Source organism: Gorilla gorilla, chromosome 1, assembly GCF_029281585.2.
Source record: "Gorilla gorilla gorilla isolate KB3781 chromosome 1, NHGRI_mGorGor1-v2.1_pri, whole genome shotgun sequence".
Classification (NCBI taxonomy): Eukaryota; Metazoa; Chordata; class Mammalia; order Primates; family Hominidae; genus Gorilla; species Gorilla gorilla.
Genome location: NC_073224.2, coordinates 131,386,722 through 131,399,059, shown reverse-complemented (window position 1 = coordinate 131,399,059; position 12,338 = coordinate 131,386,722). Strand labels below are relative to the sequence as shown.

Genomic DNA, 12,338 nt, shown 5'->3' with positions numbered 1-12,338 from the left:
AAAAAAAAAGTCCAGACAGTCTAGTCACAAATGTTCACAGCATTTTCAACAACAATTTGTGTCGTTTCTAATTTGGGGCTATTACAAATAAAAATGCTGTTCCCATCAATGATTAGATAAACAAAAGTGATAAATCCATACAACTGAATACTAATCAGTAATTAAAACAAAACACAACCTGCTGATACATGCAATAAGGAGGCAAAAAAAAAAAAAAAGAGAACACTGTGTGGGGATAATGATTTCATTTATTTAAGATTCAAGAAAATGCAAACTAGTCTCTACTGACAGAAAGTGGTTGCTTTGGTATGAGGTTGGAAAGAGAGATGGATTACAAAGGGCACAAGAAAACTTTTGGGAATGATAGAAGATTATGTTTATTGTAGTAGTGGTTTAATGGGTATACATATATGTCAAAACTGATCAAACCAAACTTACGGCTTTATATATGTGCAGTGTAGAGGTCTTCAATTATAACTGAATAAACTTTTTTTAAAAAATGGGGATAAAAATAACATCTTCAGCCTGTTGTACGGATTCACTGAATATGTTAAAGCACTTTATCATAATACCTGGCTCCGAGTTTGATGCCGCTGACACTTAGATATCAAACTCAACCTCTCTACCAAGCTCTTCATCCAAACAGACTAGGGGTAAAGACTGTCTAAGACTATACAGAAAGATCATGTATCTGAGGAATTAAAAATAGGGCGTAAGATTTGGCAATGTGTCACTCGGTAAACTCAATAAACTAGTATTATCAAGGCAAAAAATATATACACAAAAAGAACTGGGTTAAAACAATTTTTTTCTATGGACTTTTAACGTGATAACTCATGACACAGGGGTTAGGATCTTCAGTTTTCCTTTGGAAGTTAATAAAAACAACTATAGAGAAAAACAAGATTTGCTAGTAAGAAGGTGAAAACTGCTTCTCCTCTCAGGGTTCTAGTTCTCTTGCAACCTAAAACAAAGGAACCAGACAGGATAACCACTTTCGTACCGTACAGCTCCAAACACTAATCAATCACTCCATTCACTTATCTTTTCTATTTCCTTGTATTCTGTCAAACAACTGTCTCTTGGTTTAAATACTTTTCTGCTTGTCTTCGCTCTCTCTCTCTCCCCTTCTGGTTTATTTTCATCCAGATGTGGATTTTCCCCAAAGTTTCCATCTTATCCTTTTCTCCTCCTGTGTATGCGCCACTGAAGTCAAGATTGCCACATTCAAACTCCCCACACATTCACACATCCACTCCCAATATACGGTATCTCGCCCAGTGTTTATCACTCCGGATACATTCCTAGAATCCAAAGATCTGGAGCAGGGAGAAAAAGAAAAGGCGCCTACCAGATGCCTGGAACAGTCTACTAGGCACTACAAGTACATTAGCTCTTTCAATGCTCACAACAGCCCAGCCAGATGTTATCTCAATCTTACGGTTGAATAAATCTAAGACCTCTGGCTGGACACTAGAGGCTGGCGAAGTACGTGACCTTTGATCAGAATCTCCTGGAGGAGTGGGGTCCCTGACCATTGTACCTTCCAGAGAACCTTAAAACTGAGATCCCAGGAGACCCCTCTCGGATACTCTGCAGAAGTCAGAGTGACGATATTAGCAAGTACACCGCAGCCATGCGAACCCTTCCTGGCTCAGCTCCCGACAAAAGAAATCAAGCCCCCAGTCAAAATACAATAACAACGGATTAGGCCTACAACCCTCTCCCCCGGCCCCCAAATTCTCAGGGGAAATCCCCTAAGAGTCAGGTACGGAGGTCACTGCAGCGACTTCAGGGTGCAGAGAACGCGCGGAACTAGCAAGAGGACGCTCCAGCCCACCTGGGCGTCTCTGATTGGCCGCCAGCTCAGCTTGGAACGCTGGGGCGTGGCGTCATATCCGCCGGGCCCGCCATCTTGTTCCCAGGGGCAGTTGGCGGAAGAGATCGAGCTCCCTGGCCGCCGGCTCGCCTTCTGCGTGGAGTTCTCGCGGTCTGGGTTTCGCTGTCTGCTCTCGGCCCGGGGTCCTTTTGTCGGCGTCGGGTGCCCTCTCTTGCCCAGCTGGGGCACAGCGAGGCGGCCCCTTCTCCCGACGACGTTCCATGGAGTAGGGTCCCAGACCGTTGTCCCGAAGAGCGAGATCGAGCTTGGCCCCTTCCCCCCCCTCCTTCCCTCCCTCCTTCCTTCCGCCGCAACATGGCTAACAACAGCCCCGCGCTGACAGGCAACTCGCAGCCGCAGCACCAGGCGGCTGCAGCTGCGGCTCAGCAACAGCAGCAGTGCGGCGGCGGCGGCGCTACCAAGCCGGCGGTCTCCGGAAAGCAGGGCAATGTGCTCCCGCTCTGGGGCAACGAGAAGACCATGAACCTCAACCCCATGATCCTGACCAACATCCTGTCGTCGCCTTACTTCAAAGTACAGCTCTACGAGCTCAAGACCTACCACGAGGTGGTGGACGAGATCTACTTTAAGGTACGAAGTGTGTAGGCCTTGGCTTTGGGGGTAAGTTCGGAAGAGGGGGTATGGAGGAAACGGGCGAAGGCGGCCCCCGAAATCTGAAGATTTGTGGGTGGGGGAAGGTGGTTCGGCGGAGGGGTGGCTGCGGCCTGTAGTGTGTCTGGGAGGGGTCGGACTGGGGCCGCCCTCTCGTTTCCATTTTAGATTTTTAGGGCCGGGAGAGCCCGCCACTATTGATCTCTCTCCTCCCCCCAACCTCCTGCCCACCCCTGGGGGGAGTTGGGCAAGAGGGGTGGGGGAGAGGAGGAAAGAGTAACAGAAGCCTTTCCAGTTTACAGCTTTAAAATTATTCCTTTTGACGTGGATCTACTGAGCGCCAACTTGTTGGTGCTTCTCCCGTTCACCCCTGGCCAGGGCGTGTAATGACTTCAGTATTGGCCTCGTGTTGTTGGTACTCACTGTCCGATCCAGGCAGGGAAATGGTCAGTGCGTGTGTGTCGGGTGGGGTGGGGGGATGAGGGTGGAGAGGTGCCATTTCAAGAGGTGTACAGAAGGCCTGGAAATTTTCCCAGCAGGAAGTCAGGAGTAAGAGGTCTCAGCCACCTGTGCATTGGGCTAATTTAGAATTATCTGGGCCCTGGGCTTCTGCGGCAGGGTCGGTGCTGGCTTGGCTGTGCTGGGGAGCTCACCTGGCGCCTCCTCACTGCACTCTTGTCTCAGTTCTTGTTTCGTTAGCAGGATTGACTCAGTCTTGCAGCGAGGCTCGGAGCAGCCCAGGGTCGCAGGTAGAGGTATGCACTATTAATCATGCTCAATCGCCATAAATGCATTTCCCTGGTTAAATGAACGACTAATTAGATTTTTGTGGGGTTTTTTGGCCATTGCTTTTGGTCCTTCACCGATTAGGTAGGCTTTTTCCACTTCCCTGCAAATTATGTAGTATAAAAAATACCTTCCAGGCCTCCGAAAGTTAATTTCTATTTTAAAGAATATTAATAATAGCCTTAGTGGTCTTTAAAAATTTTATCCGGAGCATCTAATACACAATCCATTTTTGTCTATATTGACTCTTAAAAACTTGACAGACCGCACAAAGTGTTTTCTGTCATTTGAACGTATGTGTAGAGATGGTAACAAAAGGACATTCTCTTTTGTCTTGCCCACCTTTTCCCCCAGTTGAGTAATTAGGTTATTGAAGGATTTTGAGAGATTAGTTGCTTTTTATAGAAAACATATCTTGAGGAATACAGTTCAACTTTGGGTTGATAAAGTACACAAATAAATTTGGAATTCTCTTACGAGAGTAGGTCTGATTGTAATTCTATGAATTAGTTTCTTTAGCTTTTAAAAGGTAAGACCTTTTTAGCATGGATACAGTATGGTGAATAACATTTAATCCTTAGCTTTATTTATGCAGTAAACTTTAAACAGTTGAAAATTGGGTTCCTGCTCTTTCTGCGGCAGGTTCTGTTTTCTAACATAGGCAAAATGTTAATGTAATAGAGGAAAGTCTCGTTTTTAAGTTTCAAATGTGTTTTGAAACAAGATTCTACCAGGAATTGTTTTTAAATTCCGTTAAAAAACTAAAGACCCAGTTTTTTACTAATATTAAGAAGACTTAAGACGTTCACATCAAATACTCACTGAAATATATAAGTTTCCAACTTTGTAATTTTATTTTGTATGCATCCAGCCCTGCCTTTGGCTAGCTTTTAAGGAACTGAAACATCTTTTACATAGCAATCTGTGGGGAAGAAAGGAAACGTTAAAGCACTGCAAAGTAGTGTAGTGCTTAAACTTACATGCATGCTTTTCTATCTAAAGCCATTGTTCAGGACTACAAAATTTACCATGTGGGTGGAAATAGAATTTTAGAAATATGCAGTGAAAAAACAGGATTTTTTTGTATGTTTTTAAAAAAAACAAAGATGGGTCTTCCCAAAACACCTTTTTGGATTCTATTTTAGAGTTAATATTCTTTTGTTGTTGTTGTTGTTGCTATTTTTAGATAAGGACTAGTTTTTGTAAGATGTTCCTCTTAGCAAATATGATACTGTATCATCTTTGATGATACTTAGTATATGCCAGTGACTATTCACACTCAGTTTTTGATACAATTTATATTCTGGGGAATAATTGGATTGGTTCACACATAATTAGGCTGAAGCTTAATTACAACAATGATCCCTGTAAGTGTGGCCTTTGTAATTTTATCTTTAATCAGGAATAAACCTGACCCTGGTGGAAAAAATGTACAAATAAAAAGTTCCATAATTTTGCATCACAAGTAACTCGTTACTGTTTTAGAAAATTTTCTTCAAGTAATTTTCCTTAATTTTATAATGTAGATTTTAAATTACAATAAAATTGAACTATTGAAGGTGTTTTGAAGTTTTTAAATTAATGCTTAAACTTCGTTAATACTTTTTGCTTTAAATTGGAGACTTAAATCCATTTTTAAAGGAAAATGTTTTAAAAGCAACCCATAAGTTAAATTGTCAAGTATTATCAAAGTTAAAATATTACCAAATAGTTTTTGCAACCAAGTGAGACTATAGAAATTTTCTGACTCCCAGATGTAGATATCAGCTCTTTATAAAGCTAGTTTAGTGGGATTTCTCCTCTGCAAAGCTATTAAGGTTTTGTTAAACCCTAGTAGCTTTATGGGTGCTGTTTAAATGTCTAAGCAGTTTTTCCAAAAATGATTTACACACTTAATATCAGTAAACATATACTTAATGCCAAAATAATTTTGGAAGAGCTGCTCTGTTATGGACTTGGGTTTACTTTTATCAGGCTTTTAAACAAATTCAAAGTATGAATGTTTGTTGTGTTCCTCTTTTCTATTTTCAGGTCACGCACGTTGAACCATGGGAGAAAGGAAGCAGGAAAACAGCGGGCCAGACAGGGATGTGCGGAGGGGTAAGTAGAAGTACGTGCATTTTTCAGTTTTTCTGTGTCTAATAACTAAGTTTATATTTAGAGAACTAGAGGCCTGTCAATTATACACTTGAGTGACAGTTTTTTTTAATCCAAATTCAAGTGTTCAGTGAAATAGGGTTAGAAAAGTGTTACTTTTTAATGCTCCTTAGTTCTGGATTATGGCTTGTTATTGATACCTAACAGGATTAATCAGTTGGTGTTAAGAGTCCGTTCATTATTTTACTACTTTTTCTTAACTCGTTTCCCCTAAAGGTTCGAGGTGTTGGAACAGGAGGAATTGTTTCTACAGCATTTTGCCTGTTATACAAATTATTTACCCTGAAGTTAACTCGAAAGCAAGTGATGGGTCTTATAACACACACAGACTCTCCATATATTAGAGCGCTTGGATTTATGTATATAAGGTGAGCGTGCATTTATGTACATTTCCAGTAAATATCTCATTTTAATTCACATATGTTTAATAATAGTCTTTTGTAATTCTAGGTATACACAGCCCCCTACAGATCTGTGGGACTGGTTTGAATCCTTCCTTGATGATGAAGAGGTATGTCAACAAGGGTAATAATTTGTTTTCTTCTGATTACTCTCATATTTTTATTATCTTTTATTTATTGGTGGTTTAATGTCTTCAAGAACTTCCTGTAGTTAAATTTATTTCAGTGAGATACTTTTGGAATTAATGTCCTTTTACTGAGACCTGATGGCTTTTATGTATTTTAGGGTAAATTTCTGAAGTTTTATTTTCTTGTTTTAAAATTGTTTAAATGTGTTTGGTAACTATTGGAAAATTTTCTCTTCTTAATTATGTTCTGTGTATTGTATTGATCCTGAATTGTATAGTTAATAGTGACTTTTCAAGATGGGGCATGCTCAAGATCGAAGAGATAATAAAAGATATGCACATAAAATACTAATTGTAGCTTTTTTTTCTTCTGGAACATTTCAGTTCTTCACCCTCTAGCTTCTTCCAAATATCAGTATTCCCACTTACATAGAAGTGCAGAATTGAAGAGTTGGGTGTTACATAAATAGGCTTAAGTGTTTGGATGACTTGTTCAAGGTGACAAAATTTTAATTCCAGTTTTCCGACTCCTAGTACATCACACATACCTTTAAAAAAGAAATTTTTTTGATTGTAATTCGAGTCTCCCTAATTTGAAATCTGAAATACTAAGTTAGATTTAAATCGTGTATGCATTGGCTGGGCGTGGTGGCTCACATTGTAATCCCAACACTTTGAGAGTTCAAGACCAGCCTGAGCAATATAGTGAGACCTCATCTCTACAAAAAAAAATTTAAAAATTAGCTGAGCATAGAGGCATGCATCTTAGTCCCACCTACTTGGGAGGCTGGGGTGGGAGGATCACTTGAGCCCAGGAGATAGAATTTGCTGTGAGCCAAGATCATTGCCACTGCATTCCAGCCTGGGTAACAGAGTAAGACCCTTTCTCAAAACAAAACAAAATATCATATATGCATTAATTTACTTGCATGGTGAAGTCCAACATCTCAAAAATGAAACGATGAGCTGTATTGTCCATATGTCTACCCACTCTACTACTTTGTGTTTTAAGGTTCATAAAGAAGACTTTTTGAGTGCTATGTGTCAGTAGTCTATTTACAGAGTTCATCCAAAGAATTTATTGAATTAAAGGATGGTTCTAATGGAAATCTATTGTGTTTTGTTATTACATGCACACCTAAAAAAAAAATCTCATTTAGACGTGGAGAATTTTTATTTTTCTCTTTTTTTTTTTTTTTTTTTTTTGCCTGTTAACTGAGTTACTTCACTCAGAAGAAGCAAAACATGTTTTAAATCACAATCTTTTAAGGTCTTTTTATCTTTAGATCGGTTTTTCAGACTGAAGTGCTTCTCCCTTCTGTCTTTAAAAAAGCATGTTCCTCTTCATAATTGGTGTTGTATTGGTTTTGTTTCTGGATGCCTCTATTTTATGTTTTTTATTGTGTTTACAAATCTGAGGTCCTCTATTTAAGCTAACTTATTGTTTTCTTCCTTAGATATCTGCAGCGATTATATTTGGAAATACTGTATATCTGAACACTTAAATGTGTGTGAGTGCAAGCAGTTTTACCTTTAGCTCTTGTTTTCCTGTTTAGATAACAAATCTCACTTTCCTTGTGTGCTTGCACTATAGGTTTGGGACTGACAATAGCTGACTAACATGTCCTGAGCTGTGAGAGGGCATAGCAAGAAGGCCTTCATGCGGTAATGACCCTTTTCAGAGACAATGGTCATCATGGATTATGCGTTTCCAATTATTTGTTCATTTATTTATTTTCTACATAACTAAATTAGAAACCTCACTGCTTCATGGCAGTTGGTTTGCTATTGCTTCCAGTTTTATTAGGGCTTCATTTTATATTAGAGCTGTTAAAAGATAACCTTTAGACAGGAATTATCTAAAGTAGATCATATGTAGCTAGGTTATGGTGCAAGGTATATGATGTGTGCAAATATGTCCACAGAAATAAATACATAGTAGGTATGTGGAATGTAAATTTAAGTCAATCATTCCGCATAGTTTAGAAATGTGAGGGGCTTTTTCATATTGTTAACTGAGTGAGATCAGTTCCCTTTATGCCTGTGAGGCTGCAGGGTTTGTTCTCACCTGCATGCACACACTAAGCCCAAATATTTCTGTTCATTCATTGTCAGATTAGGATATGAAAATAAAATTTTTCTGTTAGTTTTTTTGTATTGAGATTCCAAAGATGGTAATATTTTTATAATATTCATGTATATATGGAAATACTTTTTTTGACGGCTAGGGTATCTTTTGTGTTTCTGTAGGACCTAGATGTGAAGGCTGGTGGAGGCTGTGTAATGACCATTGGAGAAATGCTACGATCTTTTCTCACAAAACTGGAGTGGTTTTCTACCTTGTTTCCAAGAATTCCAGTTCCAGTTCAAAAGAATATTGATCAACAGATTAAAACCCGACCTAGAAAAATCAAGAAAGATGGGAAGGAAGGTGCTGAGGAAATAGACAGACATGTTGAACGCAGACGTTCAAGGTAATTTCACTCTTGAATTATGCTTATTTTTCATATATGCTTTATACAAAATTAATGGTTCTGAGAAATAGCAAGTTCTTAGGAATTTGTTTTTACTGTTCATTTTATTAGTTTGTCACTTTTACCCCCCAAAGATTATTTTCTTCCTTTCAGGGCTTTTTCTATAAAATTATGCATCTGTAAATGAGAACAATAAAATTTTTTGCTTTAATGATTCTTGACATGGCCTTAAGCTTGAGGACATGAATAAATAATGCTGTTGAAAGTTTTACTGTGAAAAGAATTTCATATGTTTTATTCATTGAAATTTTCTTTCTCCCTCCGCCTTCCTTAGGTCTCCAAGGAGATCTCTGAGTCCACGGAGGTCCCCAAGAAGGTCAAGAAGTAGAAGTCATCATCGGGAGGGCCATGGGTCTTCTAGTTTTGACAGAGAATTAGAAAGAGAGAAAGAACGCCAGCGACTAGAGCGTGAAGCCAAAGAAAGGGAAAAAGAACGGCGAAGATCCCGAAGTATTGACCGGGGGTTAGAACGCAGGCGCAGCAGAAGTAGGGAAAGGCATAGAAGTCGCAGTCGAAGTCGTGATAGGAAAGGGGATAGAAGGGACAGGGATCGAGAAAGAGAGAAAGAAAATGAGAGAGGTAGAAGACGAGATCGTGACTATGATAAGGAAAGAGGAAATGAACGAGAAAAAGAGAGAGAGCGATCAAGAGAAAGGTCCAAGGAACAGAGAAGTAGGGGAGAGGTAGAAGAGAAGAAACATAAAGAAGACAAAGATGATAGGCGGCACAGAGATGATAAAAGAGATTCCAAGAAAGAGAAAAAACACAGTAGAAGCAGAAGCAGAGAAAGGAAACACAGAAGTAGGAGTCGAAGTAGAAATGCAGGGAAACGAAGTAGAAGTAGAAGCAAAGAGAAATCAAGTAAACATAAAAATGAAAGTAAAGAAAAATCAAATAAACGAAGTCGAAGTGGCAGTCAAGGAAGAACTGACAGTGTTGAAAAATCAAAAAAACGGGAACATAGTCCCAGCAAAGAAAAATCTAGAAAGCGTAGTAGAAGCAAAGAACGTTCCCACAAACGAGATCACAGTGATAGTAAGGACCAGTCAGACAAACATGATCGTCGAAGGAGCCAAAGTATAGAACAAGAGAGCCAAGAAAAACAGCATAAAAACAAAGATGAGACTGTGTGAAAATATTTTGTAAAAGTGGATCACATTGAATCCTATAAATGATTAAATCTGCTTTTTTCCCCCAAGTTGAGATTGTGCAGTAGTTCGCACTCCTCAAGCTCTCCCTGTAGGCTGCATTTTCATTTCCTCTTTCGTGTAGGGAAGTGCCTTTGTAATTCCATTTATTGCATTGGTGTTTTCACCCAATTGTTTGATACATGATGCACAGATTGTTCTTGCATTTTTATTGTTTGTTTTTGAAATGTACAGTCTGTACATATGTCCTGAAAATGTTTTAATTCCTTTGGCATGGTCGCCATGTTGGTTAAATTTGTATAAGGCAATAAACTGCCACTAATCTATTTTTGTTTTGTAGGTGTGGGATTATGGTTTGTGTACTGAAGTTAGCATGGCTGTGCTTTTCGTAATAGAATGCTAAAGACTTTGAGAATGGATCTTGGATGTCTATTATAGGAGAAGTATGTGCTGCCAATGTACAAGAAGGCAGCATTGTAGGATTAACATTCTTGTCTACTGTATATTATCTTGGAAGGCTCTTGTTAATATGTTACACTTAATCTTCTCCACAGTTACCTTTAGAGAGAATTTATGAGAAGTTAGTTTCTGATGCAGAGGTTTTTAGGCTGTGATTTCATCAAAAGTCCTTTTAGCATTCTACCTCAAAGGGACACTTAGTATGCCTAAAATTTATTCACTTAGTTTTCCTTTTTTATTTGAAAAAATACATGACATGTAATCTTTTTTTCTTGAATTCTTTCTCAGATTTTAAAGTACTATATTAAAGAAAAAAATTAATGTCTAAAGCCTAACGTTCTTGCAGAACCCTATACTAACATGTAATTGGGAGAGGGTGGGGCAGATGAGTAGAGAAACAGATTCAAGCCTCAAGCTTCCAAAGCATTTTTATAAATGGAAAATCCTTAAATTATGAAACAGCTTGATATAGTGTCCTTTTTTTTAAATTCAGAACTTTTTTTATTGATAATGGAGATTGCTGTTTGAGTTTTTAAACTTAATCTAGAACAGAGGAGTATTAAAAGTAATGCTGTGCTGCATTATTTAAGACTATCAGCAAATTATTTGATAGATTGTTCTTACAACTTGTATTCTGACTACAGAGAACCATCATGAGTGTGGAATAAATACTGGATTAAATCCGTTATCCTGGGTCTTGGCTTTTCCCCCATTTGTTAACTTTTTTTAACATATTTATATTGTGGAAATTGATGAAAGGTCAGTAGAGTCACACTTTGTGTACAGGGATGTCTTAGTGCCCAGATGACAAGTGAATTTTAGAGAAATGCATAGACTGGGATTGGGCATGTGGTAATCAATAATCTTTATTAGAATTCTTGATAATGGCAGTTCCCTTTGTCAGTGGTTGTTACATGTGTCATTTGATTACTTTGTTCCATGTCAGAGATGTTTATTGGGATACCTTTTACTTGGACAATATGTTAGCATTTTTTAAAGTTTGGACTTGAAATTCTTTAAGATAATTCACCCAATTCTTTTTAGAAAAGAAAATAGAGGCCCAAAGTAATGATGTCAGTGCTAGGGCTAAAACTCAGTATTCTGACAGTGTAGTGAACCTGGCACGCACATTGAGGTTTGTTTTATCTCACTGGTTATACTGGCCAACTAATGCGCACTCAGAAGCCACCTTGCAAAAGTGTTAAATGGAGCAAACGAGTACACTTGCAAGAGTCCTCCATACGGGCTTAACATTTGTACCACTCCATTTTAGAAAAATCTCATTAAATGAATTCTTCTAAAAATGATATGCTTTTTTCTTTTTTAAGAAAATTCCTTTGTCTTTTAAATTGAGCATCAAGTGAATTAGTACTATAGACACCCAGAAGTTAGAAAAACCTATTGTATAATATGAAAGCCACTAAATTTGTCTTGTGTTGAAAATCTTTTAGCATACCTAAATTATGGAGCTACTACTTTGGATATGGTTCCATGTGAAATGTTTTATCTGACTATTTTAAGTAAAATGTGGAAAGAATTTAAATTACTTCACATGGAGGTGAAAGAACTATCACCTCGATTGACAGTTCGATGATCGTCACTACATTTGATTTCTTGTGGGTTTTTTGTTTGTTTTTGTTTTGAGACGGGCCTGGCTCTGTCACCCAGACTGGAGTGCAGTGGTGCAATCTCTGCTCACTGCAACCTCCACTTCCCTGGCTCAAGTGATCCTCCGAACTTGGCCTCCTAAGTAGCTGGGACCACAGGTGCATGCCACCACACCCGGCTAATTTGTATTTTTGGTAGGATTGGGATTTCGCCATGTTGCCCAGGCTGGTCTTGAACCCCTGGCCTCAAGTGATCCACCCACCTCAGCCTCCCAAAGCGCGGTGATTACAGGTGTGAGCCACCACTCCCGTCCCTTCTTATGATTTTTAAATATGTTTGCTTTTGAGGAAAATTATGGTAGGTGTGAGAACATGTAAATTGTGCTAGTTATTGCTATATATATGCATGATTTATTTGGAGAGTGGCTTCCTAAGAAACTGGGAAAACAAGTGGCTATTGAAAGACATCTCACATTTCTTGAAACATGAGAACATTTGGACACGAACATCACACGCCGGGGCCTGTTGTGGGGTGGGGGACTAGGGGAGGGATAATATTAGGAGAAATACCTAATGTAGATGACAGGTTGATGGGTGCAGCTCACCACCAAGGTACATGTATATCTA

General features: G+C 38.8%; 1 protein-coding gene across 1 annotated transcript; it reads left to right on the top strand.

Annotated features, from left to right (window-relative positions):
* Positions 1–236: 236 nt before the first annotated feature.
* PRPF38B (pre-mRNA processing factor 38B) lies at positions 237–10,792 on the top strand. The gene is made up of 6 exons (XM_004026238.5): positions 237–2,470; positions 5,309–5,377; positions 5,651–5,802; positions 5,885–5,945; positions 8,214–8,437; positions 8,772–10,792. Exons 1-6 carry the CDS (start codon positions 2,195–2,197, stop codon positions 9,628–9,630), a joined length of 1,641 nt encoding a protein of 546 aa, XP_004026287.1. The 5' UTR covers positions 237–2,194; the 3' UTR covers positions 9,631–10,792.
* Positions 10,793–12,338: the final 1,546 nt, after the last annotated feature.